Source organism: Poecilia reticulata, chromosome 17 (genome assembly GCF_904066995.2).
Source record: "Poecilia reticulata chromosome 17, P_reticulata-male-v2, whole genome shotgun sequence".
NCBI classification, from domain to species: domain Eukaryota; kingdom Metazoa; phylum Chordata; class Actinopteri; order Cyprinodontiformes; family Poeciliidae; genus Poecilia; species Poecilia reticulata.
In genome coordinates, this window is record NC_088846.1 from 9399893 (window position 1) to 9424738 (window position 24846).

At 42.9% G+C, this 24846-nt stretch overlaps 1 protein-coding gene across 3 annotated transcripts; it reads left to right on the forward strand.

Annotated features, from left to right (window-relative positions):
- Positions 1 to 292: 292 nt before the first annotated feature.
- On the forward strand, positions 293 to 23656 carry chd8 (chromodomain helicase DNA binding protein 8). 3 transcript variants are annotated; one of them, XM_008432964.3, is made up of 39 exons: positions 293 to 402; positions 2136 to 3297; positions 4154 to 4456; positions 6588 to 6701; positions 6793 to 7298; positions 7388 to 7499; positions 7925 to 8131; positions 8245 to 8313; positions 8399 to 8454; positions 8528 to 8645; positions 8727 to 8810; positions 8919 to 9056; positions 10042 to 10163; positions 10271 to 10514; positions 11234 to 11410; positions 11491 to 11634; positions 11728 to 11826; positions 12539 to 12698; positions 12786 to 12996; positions 13947 to 14142; positions 14234 to 14404; positions 14502 to 14792; positions 15550 to 15770; positions 15869 to 16071; positions 16164 to 16320; positions 16838 to 16927; positions 17014 to 17117; positions 17625 to 17748; positions 18351 to 18426; positions 18534 to 18805; positions 18936 to 19168; positions 19812 to 20489; positions 20571 to 20677; positions 20773 to 20994; positions 21102 to 21197; positions 21914 to 22027; positions 22151 to 22252; positions 22960 to 23064; positions 23185 to 23656. In XM_008432964.3, exons 2-39 carry the CDS (start codon positions 2239 to 2241, stop codon positions 23560 to 23562), a joined length of 7863 nt encoding a protein of 2620 aa, XP_008431186.1. In that variant the 5' UTR covers positions 293 to 402; positions 2136 to 2238; the 3' UTR covers positions 23563 to 23656. The 3 variants fall into 3 exon arrangements, with proteins under 3 accessions (XP_008431186.1, XP_008431187.1, XP_081454609.1); XM_008432965.3 differs by having other exon boundaries at positions 7928 to 8131; XM_081598483.1 differs by lacking the exon at positions 293 to 402 and adding an exon at positions 1584 to 1603.
- Positions 23657 to 24846: the final 1190 nt, after the last annotated feature.

The following is a 24846-nucleotide window of genomic DNA, read 5'->3' on the forward strand; positions in this document are numbered from 1 at the left end:
TGGTCATTTGAAACGCATCAAATTACTTTTGGTTTTCTCAGGTCAATTCTAAAAGCGGCTGGCTTTAACTGACGGCATCTTCAGCTGTAAAACTGCAGTGATGAAGATCACCGAGTCAAATGATCCCTACTAGGCCGCATTTATTGTTCTCTCAACCGAACTACGGGGTCTCATCCCGCCCATGTTGGGGGAGAGTAAAAATGACTGATGGTAAGCTGAGCCAATGAAATCGCCACATTCCGCCGGCCGGGAGAGACCCGACCAATCACCGTTTAGCAACTGCAGAGTGGGCTCGCTTTCTGCGTTCTCTCTAGCAAGAAGTTAGTTCCTGCTCTTCCCTGGCCGTTTCCTGTAATCGTACAGTGTTGTGAGACGGAGAAAGCCATGTGTGTCGATGCAAAGGTAAATTTAGCACCCCGAATTTATTACTGTGAGAGTCGAGGGGGTGGTTGGGATGGTTATTTCACGGTATTTTTGCCGAAAATTTAGACGCAGACCAACCGAAACAACATTGCGGCCTAACCTGTGTCTGAACGTTGTCGGGCAGTGGTTATTGTGGCACGTTGCTTTGGTTTGGTCCGGTTTGTTGATGAGATTGAAGGAGTCCGGTAGACTGAATGGTTGCTAGTAAATGACAGAGAGGGGACCCAAGAACCACGGACGTCAAGTGAACCGTCTTTTTGACCCCTGTATGTGCTCCCGGTGTCTCAGACGCTTTGGTAATCGGCACATTTTGGTCGCTGTAGAAGCTAATGCTAGCCGACGGGGTTTATAAGAGAGACTGCGATAGGAGTAGAGAGGAAAACATCCTACATGTCCTGCATCCGTACCCTGCTTGTTTGACTTTACTACACACTATTCCCATTCAGAACATTTCTTTAGAACTACACTAAATATTTAATAGCACTGAATTTGCCTAATTATGCTTTCGGAGTTTATCCTACCCTCATTGTACTAACAAAGGTTTTCTGCTCATTTTGTCCAAGAATGTATCAAAAAAATGTTCTTTCCTAACTAGTTTTCACTCTTTTATGGACCGTTTAGGATTAGTAATAATAGTTATTATTATATTTTATGCAATGCCTTTCAGAAATGTCCACTCCTCTGGAACTTTTTCACACTTTGTCCAGTTGCAGCTTGTGATAGAGAAACACACGGCATAACATCACTGTGAAGTACAAGGAAAACAATCCTACTTTACAAATCCTTACAAAATTAAAATCTGAAAAGTGTGGCATGCACTTGTGTGCGAATGCCTCACATATAAGGATTCTGTAATCTAAGGTATTGTGTTTCTTATCATGGTTTTGAATAGTAAACCTCTGTTACTATTTCCAACAGCTTCTCTTCTATTATTGCTCTATATTTCGCTCCATTTAGCTTCTCATCAACTCTGAACTGCTTTTCTGTTCGAGCAGCATGATGCTTCCACCACCATGTCTCACAATGCAGATGTGTGGCGTTGTATTTTGATCACACAGCATTTTTGCCAGTTTGTCACAAAGTAGAAAACAACAATCTATTTTAATAAGTTTAAGTAATTTTACAACTTAGTCGACTTCTGAAGGCAGTTGGATCAAATTTACTTATCAGAGAAAACAAGGTATAGTACAAATGCACATTCCATTTTTCAACCTTTTATTTACTTAAGTCTTGTAAAATCATGTTCCTTTTCTTCCACTACATAATTACATCGTTTTTCTTTGACATAAAATACAATCTGTTCTTTCAGTTTTATGAATTCAGTCATACAATTTACAAGGTTTAGATAATGACGCACAGTGTAAATTAAAACTTCGATGAACTAATTTAATATACTACAAGATTGTCGTTACTTTATTATTTGGCCATATATTGCTTTAAACTTTTCGATCCTTGAAGTCTCCACTACACCAGGATGTTTATGTTGTCTCCATGTTTATATACAATGCTTAAGTCTATATGACGAATCAAACTACCAATAAATACTCTTTATAGTTAAAGCTCATTAGATCAGATCGTTTTATGTATTTTTATTGTAAACTTTGGTTTATGTGTTCATAGTGGCCCAATTCTTGTCTTCAGCAATACTTTTCTAGAAGTTAAAGCTTCTAGTTGATGGTAAGCCATTAAACTATTTGCCTTTTTTTCCTCAGCTGTCTACCTGAAAGTTGAGAAGAATCGGGACAACTACCACATCGCTTCCATCTCGGAGTCTTTTAAGCTTTCTGCCCGTCTCCCTGTGCGGAGTGGGCAAAGATGGCGGATCCCATTATGGACCTCTTCGAGGACACTCCCCTGTTCAACCTAGACTCCCTGCCGGACGACTCCTTCTCTCATGGTTCCTCAGACCCCGTGGAGGAAGCTCTGAAGCTGGCTTTGGGGCAGGCCGTCCCGACGGGCGAGCCAGAGTCCTCTCCCGACCTCGCCATCAGCACCAGCCTCGGCGTTCCTGTAGCAGCTCCGGTCATCCCGGACCCGGCACCCGTTCACGTTCCCACCCAGCAGCCGGTGCCGGCGGCGTCCATTCAGACTGTTTCTGTTGCCCAGGCCGTCGACGCCGGAGCGGCGGCCTTCATGACCTCAGCCCCCACCCCGGTTGAGACTGTGCCACAGATGCAGACTACCATCCCTGTTGCCAGCGGGGCGTCCAGTAGCACCGTCCTGCTGAGCTCACCTCTGACTGTTTCCAGTTCCCCAGCGACCACTGCCACCACGCAGCAGCTGACTCAGATAACGCACCAGCTCACGCCCCAGCAGTTAGCCGCCATCACGCAGCAAGCCGGCGGGAAAATCGTCATCCTCAAAGGTCCCCAGGGTCAGGCCCAAGTGCTGCAGGCCATATCGGGAACTGCGGGTCAGGCCGGTGGAAAGGTCATCCGTCTGTTGTCTGGCACGCCGCTCAAGCCCGGCATGTCCATACTGCAGGGAGGTACAGTCTTAAATCAGGCCAGCCCAGGACAGACCCAGGTCAAGGTGGGGGCCGCAGGGGTGCAGCGCCTGCTGCAGTCCGCCAACGGGCCGGTCAAGCAGGTGTTGCTCACGTCCATGCCTCAGCAGACACAAGGTCAGACCGTTCAGGTGCAGATTCCAGCCCAGGCACAGATGGCTCAAGGTCAGACTACTGTCCAGGTTCAACCTCAGCCCCAAACTGCTCAGATCCAAGTCCAGTCTCAGGGCCAGACCACCCAGATTCAGCTCCAACCCCAGGCCCAGACTGCCCACATCCAGGTCCAGGCTCCGGGCCAGGCAGCTCAGCCCCAGGTCCAGACCCAGGGTCAGGTGCAGCTCCAGCCGGCTATGCAGGGCCAAACGCAGGTGAGCAATACCAGGGTTTTCTCTACATGGAACTGACCGTGGTGCTTGACAAAATAAAAGCCACCACACCTTCAGAATGAATTTTTCATATAGATGCTTAAAACAATGTGAAGCAAATGAGATTATCAGAGTTTATCGTGATACGTTAAAATTTGCCTTATGTTGAAAAACCAACACTGCCACTTCCCGCTTGTCTGGCTGCAAACTGCTGTGCGCTGCGCTGCTTTCAGGAGTGAAGTAAGAGAGACGACAGGCTGAGGTAGAGGGAGAGAAAAGGTGAAAGGAAAGTTCCTAAGACAGGTCAAGTTGAACACATTGTTGGATCAAGAGTATGAAAACGACTCCAGGGTTAACAAATGTTGCATTTGAACGACAATAATGCAGTTAATTAATATAGCTTGGCCTTCATGCGTAATGTTTCAGATACTATTTGAACAGCACCACACATATCAATGTCAGCAAATTTTTATTTTATACTCAACACCAAGAAAGTTGAGTTTACAAAAGCGTGGTTCTAGATGTCCTTATTCTAATAATTGATCGATGTAAGTTTGTACTTTTTACATTCATTTATGAATAATGTTTTTGTCTTACCACATTATCCTGATTCTTCATTCAAAGTTGTTAATTTTTTTAATGGTTTCCATCTGAGAATCCGCTGATTGTTGCAGGCTACTTAGAAAATTGTTTTTAGTTCAAAGTTAAGGATAAGAGAATTTTTTTCCGCATTTGAAAACTATAGGAATCTTGAGGGATTGCTGATCTGACTTATTTTGATGTCAAAAAAGCAAAAAACAACCCTTTACTGCTCTACAGATATCTCATAATGACTTCCCTCTCACCGGTTTGTTTCTAGGGTGGCGAAGCAAAGCGCATCACCCTGGTTCTCCAGCAGCCGTCCCAGTCCGTCTCCGCAGCCCCTGCGGGTCAAGCCGTTACCGCTCAACAACAAGTGGCACCCGGAGGTCAACAGCAGCCAACGCAGGCCCCTGCCAGGCTGGTTCTGGGTCAGCTCCCTAGCGGCAAACTGGTGCTCCAGGGAAGCCAGCTAGCGGCTCTGACCCAGGCCCGGGCTGCAGGTCAGGCCGGGGGGCAGCCCAAGGTCCTCACAATCCAGCTGCAAGTACAACAGCAGCCCAACCAACAAGGAGGAGTGAAGGTGAGATTTAAAGTGGGTAGACCTGGTATTAACATATATCCAGGCTGAGCTGATTGGAAGTAGCACTTCAGACCAGTGTTCAGATTTTGCACACTTGACATGCTAATAACCGTGTAGCCAGTTTACAGATCTGCTGGTGTTTTCTGTAACATCTTCATTTCATTCTGTGACTTCGATCCTGGTGTGGTCCAGCTCAGATTAGTCTGAGACACATTTGAGTTAAGTTATTTCAACTCCAGACTCTTTTATCAGCTCACCTGGGAAGTTTTAAAAGATGTTTTATGAGACGGCAAATGGAGAATAAATAATGTGTGACCTTTCAAAGCTTTAGCTTCAGCACAGAAGAGATTTGAACATATAAAACCGCACAACAATAAAACTGCACACTTGGCTAGCACACTATTAGCTTAAGCGCACAGTTGATTTAATGAGTGCGAAAGCTGAAAAAGAAAAACCTAAATATCACTCAGATTTCTTCAGACCACTTTTAGAGGTGTATTGAATACCTATTCTGAAAAGTATTGTCCTGAATGTGATGACCGAATGTGATTGAATCATTTTCTTTATGTGAAAGTGAAAGCATTTGCTCACTTTCTGTTTATATTGTTGTAGAACTACAATAATTAGTGCCAAAGTCAAAGGGAAATGTACTTCCTCTTTAACAGAAAAGAGTAAAGAAAAGTTATGCAACACTTACTCAAATGACATCTTGGCAACATTATCTCAGATTATTAAAGCTGCAGTATGTAACCCTTATAAAGAGCATATATATATATATATATATATATATATAAACTGTTGCTACGTTGTGACAGATAATCTGTAAAATAAAAAAAACAACCAAATATAGAACTCAGCTGCCTTCTTCCAGAACTGCAGAAATAAACTACTGTCAGAAGCAACCAATCAGAGCCAGGAGGAGGGACTTAGCGCTGTTAATCAGGCTAGTGCACTTGCTGCTTACATTTCTGCAGATGGAGCTCAGGTTTTTCACAGATTACCCGTCTCATATTAAACTGTCTTAGCAAATATGTTAAAAATGTTGATTATAAAAGTTACATACTGCAGCTTTAATGTCTGAATATTACAGTAGCTTAAGTGTATTGAACATAAACAGAGCTGTTTGTTGCTCAGCTGACACACTGACTGGATTTTCATGTCAGTTTTTGGTGGACTTAGTAGGACGTGTGTTAATGCCAGGTCTGAAAGAGGCTTGAGTGAAGTCAAGTTTTTGTACAACACATTTCAGCAACAAGGCAGTTCAAAGAGCTTCACACCATAAAAACGTAATACACTAACCAATAATGAAGCGAGCATTGAACATTGCATTTTGTCAAAACCCATCATCAACCTGCAACGGGGCCAACCTGTCGTCTGCAGCTAGTGTCTGCGTGAGCGCTGTTAAGATGACTAATTCAAATCTTTTTCTCAGAATGACTAATGCATATGAAATGATGTGGGATTGTGGTTTTACTATATGGTTTTTGTAGTGAATCACATTCAGGTCACATCTGGGTGCAATATTTAATGGGTTCAAAATCAAATTCTGTATCGGTGGTTAGAGAAATCACCAAGTTCAAATTCTGTAAAAAAAAAATCTACTAATATTCACCTTTTGCTCCCCAATTATTAATCGGTTAATCCAAAAAAATAGTTGCTTTATATATGATAGTTGTGTATTAAGTCAAGCAGGAAGGACTGAGACTTTCATATGTAGATGTTAAAATTATTTTTAGCTGTAGAAGCATCCATTCTTATCAATGACTAAATGATTGCTATGTTATTACATTTTAGGCAATAAAATCTTTACTTTCCATATTTATAAAATTAATTTGATTATTCTTTCATCTTTTAATGCAATAAAATAATTCATTGCAAAAAAAGTTTAAGTGGTTAAATGAAAAAGTAGCAGACTGTGGCAATTGTTTTTATTTTTATTTGATTAATCGTCAGAATAATCGATAGAATAATCTGTCACTAAGAAAATCGTTACTTGCAGCTCTAAAAATATTAAAAGATGTGAATTTTGCATTTTAAAACATAGCCAGTGTAGGAATAGTTTCTTCAGATGTTTTAAAATGTTTTGCTTACTATTATATTTATGGTTAACCTTTCTCTCTGGCGTTGACAGTACCAGTTGGTATCGGGGGCTGGCGGCACCGGCAGCCCGCAGGTGCTGCAGATTTCCCAGGGCCAAGGAGGACAGCGGGTCGCCGTACCTCTGAAAATGCTGCTGCAGCCGCAGGTAGAGCCGCTCACGTGAATGTAAACGCACGCATGAGAGCATAATCGTACAGAAAATTACATTTCTTCCGTTTGTTTTCCTCTCCGTCCAGACAAGCTCGGCCACATCTTCGGGCGGCACCGTCTCCGTGGTGAAGGTCATCAACCCGTCGACGGCAGCCCCTCCCGCTACGACCACGACTCCATCGCAGGCAATCCGCATCACCAAGGCCCCCGGCGAGCCCGCGGCCGTCCGACGCGTGGAGATCCTCTGCAAGCAGGAGAAGGCAAATCGAATAGTGGCAGAGGCCATCGCTCGGGCCAAAGCACGTGGCGAGAAGAACCTGCCCAGAGTCCTGAATCAGGACGAGCTTCCGTCTACGCAAACCTCCCCGGAGATGGGAGGGACTCTGACTGTTGTCTCGACTGCTAAAAAGAAAAGCAGCGGTGGGGGGAGCAAAAAGAAAAGTCCCATATCCGGAGGACCGATACCCAAAATCATTGTGGGGACCGACAAGAAGGGCAAAGTGGTGAAAATATCAGGAGGGACGATTGCAGTGAGCGGCGGCGCAGTTATAGCCGGAGCCGGAAACAAAAGCAAGAGCAAGGCTAAAGCAAAGTAAATGTTCTGCTCTGTGTAGTGACTTCAGCATGTTGGCTCTTACCTCGTATCCAAGTTTCATCTTTCTCTCTACTTTACCCCATCAGCACTATTACCCTGGTAGGAGCAAAGAAAAGAAAGAGGAACGCATCTTCAGACGTCTCTGATGGGGAGCTGAGCCCACCTTCACCTGTCGCACTGGAGGACGACATGATCATGGTAAAAAAAAGAAAAACATACCTGGACACAGAGATTCAGCACTTCAGAGTTTTGGTTGATTATTTTTGATGATTAATAGAGCAGTAAAATAAAAAAGCTGTCCCATTCTGTCGCAGCTACTTAAGCTAGTAAAATAAATATATGAAAGTGGAAAAGTTCCCATTTTACGATTCAAACATCACTTTTAGTCTCAAATTGGAAGTATGACAAAACAGAGGAGAAATAAAACATTTCAAGTTAATTTAAAAATTAAAAAACAAGCTCAAACTGAGGCATTAGTAAACCCTGCCTCTTACATTACATTTCACTTTCAGCCCCAAACTTAAAGTATGAAAAAACTTATTTAAAAAAAAAAATTATATTTCTTGTCTTTGTTTTTTCATGTCATTACTCTTCTTTAACTAACAATTTCCTGGTCTGGCCAGAAGAGGCGCTCCAACCGTGTGGTGAAGAGGAAGAAGTACACAGAGGACTTGGATATTAAGATAACGGACGACGAGGATGAGCAGGAAGACGTGGACGTTACCACGACGGCAGCCGCCGTGGCCTCCATCAGCGGAGGGGCGGCAGCTCAGCTGAAACAGGAAGTGGAGCTCGACGGCAACGGACAGCCCAGCATGCAGTTTTTTGTGGTGAGTTGCTGAAATGAGAAATTGTTTTGGATCAATAATGGCTGTTTTTTTTAAACATATGTATATCTATTTGCAGATTTGATTGTGTTTAAAACTCTTTTTTTTTGTTTTAGGAGAATCCGAGTGAGGAAGATGCCGCCATCGTAGACAAAGTCTTGTCAATGAGGATAACCAAGAAAGAGGTGTTTTTTTTTTTTGTTTGTTTAAATCACAAACACTTTCTCTTGTGATTTGATTCTTTCCTAAATGGGTTTTCTTATTTTTAAGGTTTTCCCGGGCCAGTATACGAATGCTGAGGAGTTCTTTGTTAAATACAAAAACTAGTAAGTCTCGTTCATATTCGTCACTGTAACGAATGTGAAGCATCGCCGTGAAACCTCCCCGTCTCGTTCTCAGTTCATACCTGCACTGTGAGTGGGCCACGCTGGAGCAGCTGGAGAAAGACAAGAGGATCCATCAAAAGATCAAGAGATTCAAGACCAAACATGCTCAGATGAGGCATTTGTTCCAGGAGGTCAGCTCCTTGTGGCCGACTCGCACATTCCCACAGAGGAAGGATGTCGGCGAACTGAACTGTAACTGTGGTTCTCTGCAGGATGAGGAGTCTTTCAACCCAGACTACGTGGAGGTGGACAGGATCCTCGACGTGTCCCACAGCGTGGACAAAGACAACGGCGAGGTCGGTGACGGGTCACTTGGTTCACAATGAGACCTAAGACTCTTCTACTCCTCTGCTTAGTGTAAGTGTCATATTTTCAGGAAGTTAATATTGTCTGATTTGCTCCAGCCTGTCATCTACTACCTGGTGAAGTGGTGCTCTCTGCCTTACGAAGACGCTACTTGGGAGCTGAAGGAAGACGTCGACGAGGGGAAAGTTGAAGAGTTCGGCAAAATCCAAAACAGGCAGCCTCGCCTGAAGAGATCGGTGAGTCATTTCTTGTTCAAAGCATATTTCAAACTAACCCAGACCAAGCTTAATGTTTATACTGGGGAAGGATTAGAACATTTTGATAAATGATAAAGTGGAGAATTCGAGATATTGTCTGTAAGTTGTGGAAAATGCATACAAGCGACTCTAAAGGATTACAGTGTAGAAAATCCTGTTCAGGTGATTTTATTTGCTATTTTTGTTCAGAATCTTTTAATTAGTGATGAAATGTTTCAATAAATCACTTTACTTTCATAAATTGTTCAATAATTCCTGATTTTTTTTCTATTCAATTGTTAAACTCTTATCTATTACAAGAGCAGCTGTTTGTTGAACGTTAAATGTGTTGCTCTTTAATTTCAGAAAGATAAAAACGATTTAAAAAGAAACAGTTTAGTGAAAAATTTTATATTCAGCTTTTTTAAGCTCCTATTAGAGGTTCTGTTCATTGCTGTCATTGTCTATAAAAGGAGCCATTTTCTTTTCCTCCTTTTTCTAAAACTTCTTAAGCGAACTTGAAGTTTGCTTCAATGTGGGCGTGTGTATTTTGGTTTGTAGTTTGGCTAAACAGTCTGAGTGTTTACTCTTAAATATTTATTATACTTTGTAAAAAATTGTTAGAAATGTGTTCAGAATTTGTTTTCTTTAAGGACTCAATTTTTACAGTGGAAAAAAAGTTTTAAAAAAATTAACAATTTTAGAAAAAACTATTCTATAAAAAACTATATTGACATTATTTTTGCCCTATCACAAAGAGTGCACCACCGATTGCAGTTTTCCAGCCATCACTGACTTGCCCATTTTGATTCAGCCGATATGAATTTTTTTGTTTTTGCCTGAAAAGTCTCTAAGTTTGCAGCCGTGGATCTACTGTCACTAACTGTGCATGTGCAGACTTTGCTTCGTGGGCGGCTCGGTCAGTCAACCACCTCTCTTGCAATAATTGTGGGCAGCTGATTGACTTGTTCCTTGCTCTCCTCAGGCGCGGCCTCCTGCCAGCTCATGGAAAAAGTTAGAGGAAACCCGAGAGTACAAGAACGGCAACACACTCAGAGAGTATCAGCTGGAAGGAGTCAACTGGCTTCTCTTCAACTGGTACAACAGGTAACCATCAAAACGCATTCATGTGTTAGTCGCTGCCATCTTTACTGGCATTTCGCTCCAGTCCTCCATCTTTGATTCACGCTCCCCTGTTGTCCGGCGTCTTTCAGGCAGAACTGCATCCTGGCAGACGAGATGGGTCTGGGGAAGACCATCCAGTCCATCACGCTGCTGTCCGAGGTGTACGCCGCCGGAGTTCAAGGCCCCTTCCTGGTCATCGCTCCGCTCTCCACCATCACCAACTGGGAGAGGGAGTTCTCCACCTGGACCGACATGAACGCCATTGTGTACCACGGGAGCCTCGCCAGCCGGCAGATGATCCAGCAGTATGAGATGTACTGCAAAGACGACAAGGTGAAAAACGCACAGTAACTGATTACAGAGGAGCTGGGCGATAATTAGATTTTATTGATGAATTGAATTGATTCTGAAGAAATCTGGATTTATTTTTGTCACTGATTTGGACTACTTGGGTTTCCATAGTTCAGAGTGACATCAGTCCACCCAGAGCCACCATTTTGTTTGACGAGCTTGTTCTACAGATCCTGTTTATTTGAACTTTGAATTAAGGTCAACTCTACGGATAAGTTTTTTTTTGTTACGAGAATTATCACAATATTACCAGAAAAAGTCGTAATTTTATAAGAAGTAAAAAATTAAAAGATACCAAAGAAATGGGAAATGTTATGACTTAGTTGTATAAGGAAACACTTTGATCGTGCAGACAAGTCAATTTGAAGACAAAACTTCACGAACTGAGTCGTCACATCAGATTCTGATAACTAAAAACTTTTTTTCTCATTAAAACTTTTTTTTTTCAGGTAAAATTCAGTCATTTATCGTAATATTACCACTTTATTCTCATAATTAAACCAACATTCTTGTAGCCTGGCCCTAGTTCTCCATCGCACCACTCACAGAAGGGATTGCCTTTTTTGAAAATGTTTTCTGCAACTTCTTTTTTAGAAAAGAAAGCAAAAAAAAAGCAATTAAAATCAGAAAAAGTTTTATTTTTAAGCCATACAACTTGGCTCTCATCCTTAATCAAACCAAAACTCCGTTTCTGTTTCCAGGGACATTTAATCCCAGGCGCGTACAAGTTTGACGCCCTCATCACAACCTTCGAGATGGTTCTGTCGGACTGCCCGGAGCTGAGGGAGATCTCGTGGCGCTGCGTCATCATCGATGAGGCCCACCGGCTGAAAAACCGAAACTGCAAACTGTTGGACAGCTTGAAGATGCTCGACCTGGTGAGAATCAAGACGATGAAATATGCAATTCTTTTTTTTTTTTTCTTCCTTCAGCTTAACATTTTGATGGATTCCCTCAGGAACATAAGGTGCTGTTGACCGGCACGCCTCTTCAAAACACCGTGGAGGAGCTTTTCAGCCTCCTTCACTTCCTGGAGCCAGCTCAGTTCCCGTCTGAGATCGAATTCCTCCGAGAGTTCGGAGACCTCAAAACTGAGGAGCAGGTGGGAAACGCATAAATCTGGCAATTCGTTGCCACTTTGCCTCCAGTTTCACATGGAACTGATTGCAATTTTGCAAAACTGTCTTTTTAATAGGTTCAGAAACTGCAGTCCATTTTAAAACCTATGATGTTGCGGAGACTCAAAGAAGACGTGGAGAAGAACTTGGCACCCAAGCAGGAGACCATTATTGAGGTCAGCTTGTCTTTTTTATTACAATTGTCCATGAGACTATTTTTAAAAACTTTTAAATTAAGTTTTAATTGCATAATGCCAGATGAATTTCTGTGCCTATAAATTAAATTACAGTGCCTTTCAAAATTATGTTGACACCCAGAACGTTTTCACAATTTTATAACTACAAATTTTAATACATTTGATTAGAATTTGTTATTTTGACATTTTCCACATTCACTTACATAGAGAACGTACATGAACAATTCACATCCAACACTTTATAAAGTAAAATGAAATAAAACACTTTGTTTGGGAGCTATTCTTTTAATAGTCCTTTTGTTTTATCCATTTTAAGTTCTGTTTTTTTTTTTTCATCACTGACTTTGTTGTTAATAGTGTCCATTTGTGTTTTTGATTGAAATTTTAAATGACAAACTCAAAGTAAACCCTGATTACATAGCAGAAGCAAAATGATTCATAGTTTTAGAAAATATTTACAAATTAAAAATGTGAAAGCGAAGGGGGCAGACGTCTTTATTCAGGTGCCCCTTAAAATACAAAATCGAGTGCAGCTAAGAAGTGTTGGATCATAAAACAATATCACAAACTTTTAGGACTCTTTGAAATGACCCAAACCACACAAACAGGGCATCAAAGCCAATCCAAAGAATGTCGAGGTGGTTGCTTTTGTTAAAGATAACTGGGGAATTAAAACCCCATTTCCTCCCAGGTTGAGTTGACTGATATCCAGAAGAAGTACTACCGGGCCATTCTGGAGAGGAACTTCAGCTTCCTGAGTTTAGGAGCCAACAGCAACAGCAACGTCCCCAACCTGCTCAACACGATGATGGAGCTCCGAAAGTGCTGCAACCACCCCTACCTCATTAACGGTACCGCGCCGTCATCTTTAACGCGCTCCGTTTCTTTTAGTGTGGACTACGTTTTAATTTTTAACTGAGACCCGGTGTCCTGTTCAGGTGCCGAAGAGAAGATCGTGGCGGAGTTGCGGGAGAAGTACGACCCCCTGGCCCCGGACTTTCATTTGCAGGCCCTAATTCGGTCCGCCGGCAAACTGGTGCTACTTGATAAACTGCTGCCTCGGCTGAAGGCCGGCGGCCACAAAGTGCTCATCTTCTCCCAGATGGTGCGCTGCTTAGACATTCTGGAGGACTACCTCATCAACAAGAGGTGTGCTTGTTTTATTTAACTTGCTAATATTGTGTTGAAAATGTCACTAAACCACACAGTGTCAAAAATAACATATACTCAGGTAGAGCATGTGTTTTGTAGCCATCAATAGGTGGTTTTTTTGTGGATATTTCATGCTTTTTAAGCACTTTTAATTAGAGCTGAGACAAATCTGATTCATCTTGATTAATTGATTATTGAGATAATTGTCAATTAATTTAGTAATCAATTAATAGTGTTAACTGCAGTGTAAAGACAAAAAAAACATTTCTTTAAAGAACAACACACTGAGAGCAGCGATTATGTCAAAACTGTACAAAAATATAATACAATTTGCTTTTAAGATGTAAAAATATATATATCCTTTGTCTTTAAATATGTTCTGTCCAGAACCAGAATTTAACTGGGCTCAGATTCTGTAAAAAAGCATCTTTTGCTATCCAATTATTAACCAAAAAAATGGTCAATAGATTATAGATTGACTGGGATAATTGAAAACTAATGAGGTAATAGATTAATTGTTGATTGGATTGAAGACTAAAATAGATCACTTGATGAAAGAACAACATACTCACTGCAGTAAGTCAAAACTGTACAAAAACCACTTATACATTTTGCATTAAAGGTATACACATAAAAAACATTTCTTCCATAAATATGAGGCAGAGTTTTAACTAAACCTGGTTTAAACTCTGTAAAAAAATTACCTTATTAATCAAATATTGCTACACTGTACTAATGCAAAAGCTTAGCAGAAAGCGCTAAGCTTTTCAAATATTTCATATTAGAAACATCACTGTATCGAAACATTGATCAAGGGTACACTGAAGGAATGCTAAGGTGTTGCATTTTAGGCAATAAAGTGTTTATTTTCTTATTTATAAAAGCCGTCCAATTGTTTGCATCAGCCATTTGTGTCCAAGTTTCATCAAGTTCCCTCCTTTACGCAGATACCTTTACGAGAGAATTGACGGAAGGGTTCGTGGGAACCTGCGACAGGCAGCCATCGATCGGTTCAGCAAGCCGGATTCGGATCGCTTCGTCTTCCTCCTTTGTACCCGTGCTGGCGGTCTGGGTATTAACCTGACCGCCGCCGACACCTGTGTCATATTTGACTCTGACTGGAACCCTCAAAACGACCTGCAGGTGCGACGTCCTGCCACGGTTGTGTTTTGTATTTTGCGGTCATAAAGGCTCCGAGTTCTGGCGGCAAACGTTCTGCTTCTCTTCTGTCCAGGCCCAAGCAAGATGCCACCGTATTGGCCAGTCGAAGGCAGTGAAGGTCTATCGCCTCATCACCAGGAACTCCTACGAGAGGGAAATGCTGGACAAAGCGAGTCTGAAACTCGGTCTGGACCGTGCCGTTCTACAAAGCATGAGCGGCAACAAGGACAGCAACGTCAACGGGGTAAGGAGAAACCCGTAGCACCCGAGTTTGAGCAGAAAAAAAATCTCTTGTCCCGTTTGTATAAGTTGTATAAATGGCCTTTCATCTCGTATGACAGCTCCAGCAGTTCTCCAAGAAGGAAATCGAGGACCTTTTGAGGAAAGGAGCTTACGCCGCCATCATGGATGAAAACGACGAAGGCAGTCGGTTTTGTGAGGAAGACATCGACCAGATCCTTCAGCGGCGAGCCACCACAATTACTATCGAGAGCGAAGGCAAAGGTTCTACGTTCTCCAAAGCCAGCTTCGTCGCATCCGAGAACCGCACAGACATCGCCCTGGATGACCCTGAGTTCTGGCAGAAGTGGGCCAAGAAAGCCGACATCGACATGGATTCCATCAATCAGAAGGTAAAGGCAGCATGGCATGGTCAAGTTTTTAAAGACAGATTTAAATGTGTAGGTTTTGTAAAACTTTAATCTGTGTTCAAACATTTTTTTAGAACATATCAGAAAATCCAGGAAAATCATTCAGAATATTTTTCTGGCTGCATGTTGTAATTGGACATTAATCATTCATATTTCAGGATAGAAATATAAATGACACTGCATGTTGGTGCAGTGGTTAGCAGCGTTGTTCCTGCAGGGTGTCTGCGCCTCCTTAAAAAGCCTTAAATTATTGTGTCCAAAATGAAGGGCATAAAATGTCTTGAATTCATTTTAAAAATTAAGTTGGACTTTAATATATTAATTGCATGTGTTAATTTTTTTCTTTAGAGAACTATCTCATAAATTAAATATATTTTCTGTCAGGCAAAAGTCTGAGTCGCACTCACCTTCATTGCATTCTGCGACTCATGATGGTTGAGGCTACCGATAACTCACTGCTAACATACCTTTGCTAACTAGCTAGCTTTTTTCCCATCTATTATGACTTAATGAAAAATATATTGCCAGTTGACTGGATGAAATTTGTACATTTCTGTCATGATACAGGTCTTAAATTCCATTCATAGTGGTCTTAAAAAGTCTTGAATCTGAATTGGTCAAACCTGCAGAATATTCAAAATATTCCCTGTTCCTGGATTCAGGTCTCGGCCTGCATTTGTTTGATGTATTAACTTTGTATTGCATGAATATCTAACGAAGTTTGTCGTTTCTTGCGCAGAACACGCTTGTGATCGACACTCCCAGGATCCGGAAGCAGACGCGCCAGTACTCCAGTTTGCGAGGCGAAGGAGGAGACCTGTCGGATTTGGACAGCGATGAAGAGTATCCGCCTGCCAATTCAAGACACTCCAGATCTTCCCGCCGCTCCGACCGCCACAGCGGGGGAGGTTACGGCCGTACCGACTGTTTCCGGGTGGAGAAACACCTCCTTGTCTATGGGTAAGAAAATATTTGAGGCGCACCATGACTTTATCAAGTTTTGTTTGTGTTTTCACATCGTCTTTTTTTTTTTCTTACACCTTTTTCCACCGGTTCAGATGGGGTCGCTGGAGGGACATCTTGGCCCACGCCAGATGTAAACGACGTCTGAGCGAACGTGACGTAGAAACCATCTGCCGTGTCATTCTGGTGTTTTGTCTAATGCACTATCGTGGCGACGAGAATATAAAGAGTTTCATCTGGGAGCTCATAACGCCACCGGAGAACGGCAGGGAACCCCAAACACTACTAAACCACTCTGGTAGGAAGCTGCATGTTTATCAATATGTAAAAATACATTTTAATAACTTTCCTCCCACACAAAATATTCCTACTTTAATTTTCCTGCTTTAGGCCTTTCTATCCCCGTTCCAAGAGGCAGGAAAGGTAAGAGGGTCAAGGCTCAGAGCACGTTCGATGTTCAGAAGGTGGAATGGATCCGCAAGTACAACCCCGACACCCTGCTGCTCGACGACAGCTACCGCAAACACCTGAAGCACCAGTGCAACAAGTTGGTGAACTTTCCCAGAACTAAATTCACGTTACAGTGGCTTGCAAAAGTATTCACACCCCTTGAACTTAATCACATTTGGACGACATTACACCCACAAACTATTTATGTGGTAGATCAACACAAGCTCAGTGTGCAGTTGTGCGAATAATCAGTTTTATAGATTAATCAAATTCTCGGTATTTGATCATTGAAGTTTTGGAAAATATATATATATATTTTTTTGTTCAACGATGCATTTCTTGTGTTTCCAGAGTGACGTTGACACACTGAAGAACTACCGTCTTCTAGAATTTGATGTTAAAAAAATCTGAAATTTTATCGTCTATTGCCCAGTTCTACGTTTTATAGATGTGCATAATTTTGTGTTTGCTCTTTAAATTAAATCCCAGTAAAATCCCATAAAGTTTGTGGTTGTGCAGTGACAACAGATAAGTCGAGGGATATAAATACATCAAAGCTCTGCCTATGCAAATTTTCCTGGTTGAACATTAACTCCTCCCCTCTCCTTTCCCAGAGTGTTGCTCAGGGTCCGTATGCTCTACTACCTGAAGCAGGAGGTCATAGGTGAACATGCAGAGTCTGTCCTGAAGGGGGCGGACATTAGGTAACAAACATAGTGAAGTGCAAGCAAATTTCATCACCAGAGTTCACTGAGATCCAGCTTATGAAGCGGGTTGGATGGTTTTTCAGGGATGTCGACATTTGGATGCCAGAGATGGAGCAGCAGGAGGTGCCTGCAGCTTGGTGGGACTCTGACGCAGACCGCTCGCTGCTCGCTGGCGTCTTCAAACATGGTAGGTCCGGCTAAAGCTGTTCTGCTTTTCACGTCCAGGTTCAGGGTGTCTGCGCGTCCTTAAAAAGTCTTAATTTTGTGTGTCTAAATTGAATGCCTTAGATTGTGTTTCTTTCTTTTTTGAATTCTTTTAAAATAGAAAGAAAGAACCAAGTCATGCAGATTTTCTTTCTCATGGGATCTTCTTGTCAAGCAAAGGTTTGGCTGTAACTACATGCAGTGTTGGAAGCATGAAGCCAGGTTCACAGTTTATGCTAGTCTTGATTGTAATGCAGCAAGTTCCACCAACCATCCTCTAGATTTATAGGTATTTTTAGCTTTATCATTCAAGGTGGCGATAAAAAGTCTTCATCTTGATGAAACCTGCAGATACCCTGAGGACGGTTTAGTTTGTGCCTTGGTGTTCTGATGAGCCGCTCCACTTTTCACATTTGAGGAACTTGCACTCTATTCAATATTTTTTTGTTTTTTCCAGTTGAGCAGCCTTGGTTTTTATCTCCGTTTCCAGGTTATGAGATGTACACTACCATGCGGGCCGATCCCTGCCTCTGCTTCGTGGAGAGAGTCGGTCGGCCAGACGACAAGGCCATCGATGCTGAGCAGCACACTGGAGACGCCGAGCTTGGAGACGAGTAAGTTGTGTTTTTTAAATTTTTTTATGATAACATCAGTGCTCAATATTCACGTTGGGAAGAACTGCTTGGAATGTGGTAGATATTAGCTGATTTGACTATTTGTTTCATATAGTCGCAGTTATCTTTCCCCAACAAAATTGTATTTTCCTGAAATCTTTCCCACAATAAAAAGCAGTAGAAAATATTGTTACACTGGTCCTTAAATGCTCTGCCTGGTGTCACATTGACGTTAGCTATAGTTCATAGCATTTACCAGATGATTTGCAGTTTGTCGGAAAATAGGGATTTTAATTTGTATTGCAGGTTCGAATAAATGTTTGTTTTCCACAATTTATTTGTTTCTTTGTCAAAATAAAGAAAGAAAGCAGATGTTTAAGCTGCTATAATTAGTGTACAGGTCTTTAGATTAAGACTACATAAAAAATATTCCAACAACCAGCAAATCATTCTTCATCCTATTTAAGTTTTAGTTCATTTTTTTATCCAGCAATCCTTAGAGTGTGGTTTGTTTGGAGTTCTGCATTTCATAAACTGTTACTCTTTTTCTGAACACCTTTTTCTCTCTTTTTGCTTGACCGTGTCGCGTTTGTTACACTCAGTGGCGACTTTGACAAGTTCTCAGAGGATCCAGAGTTCAAGCCAGCATCTAGACTCTCCAAAGATCTTTTTGATGAGGTACCGATCGCAGTGACAACTTTGGAGTTTTGTAGCACCGTTCTAGAGCAGGAAACTTTGGAGCTCAGCGGTTCACTCATCAGTCTTTGCTCGCCGTTTCCTTGCAGCCGGACTCTATGAACGTGGATGACGAGATCTCAGTGGAGGACAAGCCGGTGCCGATGGTCACGGAAAGCGCAGCCATCCAGAGCGGCGTGTGCGAGTGGCCCTCAAGCTCTTCGCTGACGGCGCGGCTCAGGCGGCTGATCACGGCGTACCAACGCAGCTACAGACAGGAGCAGCTAAAGATCGAAGCCGAGGCCAAAGGGGACCGCCGGCGCAGGCGCTGCGAACAGGCCAGCAAACTGAAGGAAATCGCACGGCAGGAACGACAGCAACGGTAAACCGTTGATTATTTATTTGAGTTGCCACATCAAATCATTTATTTAAACAATTATGTTTTCATTCCGGTTTAGTTTAGAGAGTTTTTTTATTTTGACAAAAAGCGTCTTTTCACGCCTTTTCTACAGATGGACGCGGAGAGAAGAGAGCGACTTCTACCGTGTGGTCTCCACGTTTGGAGTGGAGAAGATCAAGAAGGAGCTGGGTGTCTCGGAGGAGGGGGACGCAGAGTTCAATTGGACCCGTTTCCGAACTTTTGCCCGTCTGGATAAAAAAACCGACGAGAGCCTCAGCCGATACTTCCGTTCATTCGTCGCGATGTGCCGGAGGGTGTGCCACCTCCCCCAAGGCCGTGGTGAAGGTAGTTGCTGTTTATTTTGAGGTTTTCTATTTCATCACTTTACAGTCTGAACGTCGTTTTTTATTCTAGATTCACCAACTTGGCTTAATTCTGTTCTAACAAAAATGAATTTCAAGACAATCCTCATTTAAAGCGGAGCTTCCTTCTTCTTGAAATGTTAACAAAAATGGCGTCAGATTTGATCAGTTATAAGGTTTTACTTTTGTTCTGATAAAAGATTACTATCAATTTCTCCCACTAACGCTGTACTTGTGCATTTGTTTTGGTTCCATTTACCCAGAATGCACTGCACTATAGTTCACGTCCTGCTTTTGGAGCGGTCTCTGGTCCACTTGTATTCAAACCGCACCAGAGATCAGTTCAGCTGCAGTGGACCAGAGTTTGTTTGTTCTTTTGCGTTAGATTGCGCGTTCCCCCAAATGAACTGAACGATCCACGCAAGTAAACTAGAGTTTGTTAAAGCGGGCTAAACAGTGCTGAAGTCGACGCGCTCAAAGTTGAAGGCATCTAAGGAATAGAAAAAAATCTATTATTGCTGTTTGATAATTACAAGGGTAATTGGGGCATCTGATTGGTGGATCTCTAGTTTGCACTACACGAACAGTTTGTGCTGCAATAACAGAATACCTGTTTTTGTCCGCAGATCCGTCAGAGCTGACTCAGACTCAGACTGTGGCTCCCATCACAGAGGAGCGAGCCTCCCGCACGCTGTACCGCATCAGCCTCCTGCGGCGCCTCCGCGAGCGCGTCCTGCCCCACCCCTCCCTGGAGGAGCGCCTCCTTCTGGCGCCGCGCAGCGCCGAGCTGCCCGCCTGGTGGAGCCTGCCGGACCACGACCGGCAGCTGATGCTCGGCGCCTCGCTTCACGGCGTCAGCCGCACCGAGCTCTCCATCTTCTCAGACCCGCAGTTCACCTTCAGCTCCGCTCGCGATGAGTTCATCCAGAATCAGCAGGCTCTGCCGCCGCCTCCACCTCCCCCGCCTCCTCCACCGGCTCCGTCCATCATGACGCTTAGCCAGTCCAAGTCTGAGATGGGCTTACCCGGAGCGAAGGGGGAGGGCGCCGACGAGAGCGCCCAACTGTTTGGGGGGAGAATCGGTAGCGACCTGCAGAGCACGCCCTTGGCCTTGGGTCACCACGGCGGCAAAGCGCAGGGTCCGGACTGGAGCTTCAAAAGCAGCAGGGACAGAACGGAAAAAACTGGAAGGAAAGGCGAAGGAGGGTCCGATTCGGATTCAGACTCCGACTCGGGGTCGTCATCCTCAGAGCGCTCTGGTAGCAGCGACGACAGCGGCGACAGTGACGAGGAAGTAGAAGGAGGTAAGGCCATAGATGGGATCACATAAAAACAACAGGAAGTAGAACCAAAGACTTCACATTCACACTGTTCTCACTTTTTAGGCGGCATGAAGGTAGGAGACGTGGATGAAGAAAACAGTTTACTCTCCATGATTCCATCTCAAGATAGCATACTTCCACCTGAGCCGATCAGAGTCGAATGGCCTAAGGTACCTAAAAAAGAAAAACTATTTGTCTGCAGCAGACCAAAAATCTACCAATAGCTTCTTCAGACTAACACCGTACGTTCTGTTTCCTGTTTCAGGACCGCGTGCTGATCAACCGCCTGGACAACTTGTGCCACCTGGTGCTGTCGGGTCAGTGGCCCTCGGGGCGGCGCTACATCCCCGAAGCCCAGCTCAACCCAAGCTCCGAGCTGGTGGGCGAGGACATGGCGTACACCCGGGTCATCCGGAAACCCAGCAGCGCACCGACCAGCATCGGGGCGGAGGGAGAGGACGGAGAGTTCACCGTGAAACTCCTCAAGGTGACATGATACGGGAAGACCAGCCTAGTGTTGGCCATTCGCTGCTTTCCTTATGGCGGGTAGCGACTGGAATCTGTAACTTTGACGCCTCTCTGTTGTCCTTCCAGGAGGAGGGTCTGAAGCTGACGTTCTCCAAGCAGGCTCTGCTGCCCAACGGGTCAGGGGGAGAGAGCAGCGGGCGCAAGAAACGCAAAGACCAGGAGGTAAGACGTCATGGTTTATTCTCCTGTTCTGTTGGTCTGTTTTTTGTTTTTTTGTTTTTTATTTAGCAGTACGGTGTTACAAGCTCTTCAGGTGCATTTATACCAGCCTTGTTTAGTCCATTTTAATCAAGATCCAGGCAGTTTTTTATAGAAAGTCCGGTCCGTTTGTAGAGGTGTGAATCGAACTCTGATGCCTGTAAAGGAAACGAATTCTGGTCCACCTAAAAGCCCAGGTTTCGGTATTAGGGAAGTGAACTGTGGTGTGGTTTGAATGCATATGTGAATGCAAACAGAGCAGGAAGTTTATGATAGCATAGGGCATTCTGGGTAAATACAACCAAAACAAACATGTAGTGGTCTTAGAACAAAGATAAATGAGAAGTCTTACAACCGCTGCTCCATTATTTATTTACTGTTTTTAACATTTCGTGAAGAAGCAAGCTGCGCTCATGTCTTCTTGAGATTTTCATGTTGTTTCCTTCAGTGGTTCTTGGTGCAGCGCCACCCCAGGCGAGGAGGGGAACAGGTTTTTCAAAGGGTTTGGTTTGTTCGGCTCAGTGCAGTGTGAAAGTAAAACCGCAGCAGCTAAAAATGTAACAGATTTTGCAATAGTTGAGTCTTCCGGACTATGAGCTGTGAAAACACTCCAACTTAGATTTTAACTGACCATCCTTAAGGCAAACACCAAACTGACCGACCTTAATCATCTCTTTCAGCTATCAGAGCTAGACGGCCTCCATGACCCACTGGAGCGTGCTCCTCGACGGAGGGACCCCCCCACGTGGCTGAAAGAGAATCCAGATTATGAGGTGGAAGGAGACATGCTGGAGGTGAAGTCCTGGCTGTTCAATATCAAGAATCAAAAAAGTGTCGTTTTGTGTGGCACCCCGGGCTTCAGGCGTGAATTTCAACACTTCCAGGGCGATAATTCAGGTTTGTGTTTTGTGAACCAGCTGCTGGTGAACAGGAGCAAGAGGAAGAGGAGGAGGCGAGCGAATAAACCCCTTACAGGCACGGAGAAGGTCAAGGTCATCAACATGCTGACGGGAAAGAAGGTGACGCCTTTTTCTTCTTCCCTCAATGTTCCTGTTTGTCCCTTTGACTCCTTCTTCCTTCATTCTGTCATTTTTCTTTGTGTCTCTTTGTTTCATTCTTTCTTTCTTTTAACAGTCTTTTTCTCTTTTTTTATTGTTTATATTTTCTTGTCTGTCATTTTGTGTTTTTCTTGCTTTGTCTTGTTTGTTTGTCTTCCTTTGACTTTCCATTTTTTTCTTTGTCCGTCTTTTTCTTTTCTTCTCATCTTTCCTTTTCTCTTCCGTTGTGTCGTTTTGGTTTCCTTTTTATCCTCTTATTTTATTTTCTCTTTTTTATTTCTGTCTTTTTCTTTCAGTTTCTTTTTGTCTAGTTATTTTTTTGTTCTTGTATTTCTGTCTTTCCTTTTGTCTCTCTTTATGACATTCTTTTTTTTTGGCTGTTTTTTTCTCTTTTCTGTCTTTTGTCTTCCTGTCTGTTTTGTCTTTATATCTTTCTTTTTATTGTTTTTTCTTTCTTCCCATCATTCCTTTCTTGTGTAATTATTTTCATCCATGTGCTCTTCCTTAACTCCACGGTTCTAGATGTAAATCCTGTTCATCATAGAAACATCTGATGAACTTCAGTGTTTTCCATTTAAAAATGACACTTAACGGCCTGGGAGTTCTGGAAAAGTCGGGAAGTTTTACGTCGGAGCTGAACCAGCTGACATTCCAACGTTTCTCTGTAGGTTGGAGCTGCTTTCTGTCCGATGCTGCAGGATCTGAAGGAGTATCTGGAAGAAAATCCTAATATCGCCGTTGCACCCGAGTGGTCTGAGACGGTTCAAAAATCAGTACGCTAAATATTTTATTCTTCATGCTGTAAAAAGAAATTACCTTTAACAGTTGTTTTGGTTTTTTTTTCTTCTTTATATCTTAGACGGATGTTTTTATTTCTATTCTTCCTCCCGCAGGGTTTGCTGCCTGAATCCCTCTTCCACCGCCTGCTGACGGAGCACTCCGAGATCCCGAAGAAAAGCCACCGGCGGCGTCACCACCATCACCACCACCATCACCATCACCATTACCACACTCCCGAGCCCACGCCCGAAGACCCCACCCTGGACGGCGTAGAAGAAGAGACTCTGGTTTCGGACGGAGCCTACATGATGGACGAGGAGGACCTGGAGACGTCCCACCACTTCCTCACCAGCCCGGACTTTGACGTCAAAATGGAGGGCGGCGACAGCCTCTCCCAAGGCGACTACGACAGCTCGGATCAAGAGGCGCTGCTGGATGACGTCATCATGGCGCAGAAGGACTCTGACTCTTCATCAAGCTCGGACGACTGACTTGGACTGACTCGTCTCCCGCGCCCCCACCGTTCAAAATGAAATCATGCTATTCCGAGATCTTTTTTTTTTTTTTTTTTTTACCAACATGTAACAGATAAATTGTTTTTTTTCTTTTCTTTTTCTTTTTTTTTGCTACCTTTATTCTTTTGTTTTATTTAGGATTGTTTCTGTGTAAGGAGCAAAGTGTGCATCCATCAGTTTGTTTTTTTTTCCTACTGCGGTCATGTTGCACCAAGCTCCTCTCGATCTTCCTCGTGACGTCTCTCTCGTCGTTTTTATTTCCTTCTCTTCCATCCGAACCCATGAATTCCCATCACATTCCCAAACGTGACCAAACGGGGACCCTCGCTGTATAGACACACTTTTCATATCTTTGAAAAAGGAAAAAAAAAAAAAACCCTCAAAGCTGGTCCTCGAACGCTACATGAAACTGGATACATTTACTGAGCAGAACAGATCCCTCAATCCCCTCCTCCTACCCCCGATCTCCTTTTCCAGAGGAGCCTGTGAACTAATTTGAGGGGTAGATTGGAGGAGGGGTGGGTTCCAGTGTGTGGATATACTGTTAGTGTTTTCACTCTGTGGGAAGGGGTTATGGGGAGGGAGGGAGAGGGGAAAATGGCGTTATTAGTTACTGAAGCAGTGCGAGGAGGATGGGTGTATTGTATAATGTAGAGCTCGTCAGTTGTGTACTATGGTGCAAAGATGACGGCTGTGAGGTATTATTCTTGTTTTATGATCTGACTGTATCTGTGATATGAATAACAGCAATCTACAGTGAAAAAAAAAACCCTCCTGTGTGCATCGTCTTTTTGACACAAAAGGTTACAATGATTTCAACACATTGGAACAACTCTTATTTAAACTAGATGATTATTTATTTGATCATTTTAATGTGGAAAGTTAACAAACCAAAACTACTTGCATCTATGTTTTTTAATTCTGTTTAGCAACAACTGACAAACTATTAATATCCAGCTCTGCTTATTTTTATTTATTTTTCTCAATCACAAGTGAAAGTCAAAACCTAAACATAAAACAATCATAAAGTAAAAACTTAAAAGAAACAAATTGTCACCTTCCTAAAATAATGGCTCCCAAGACATTTTTTGCTAAAGGTGATTTTTGGCAACAACAAAAAAAAAAAAAATCCTACCTCTTTTGTACTGAAAGATTTGGTAAAAAAAAAAAAGACCTAAACTATTATTTTAGGAAGGTGATGAATTAAAGGTATATAAAATAAGATTAAGTTGCCAAGTAAGGAAATAAATAAATTAGTAA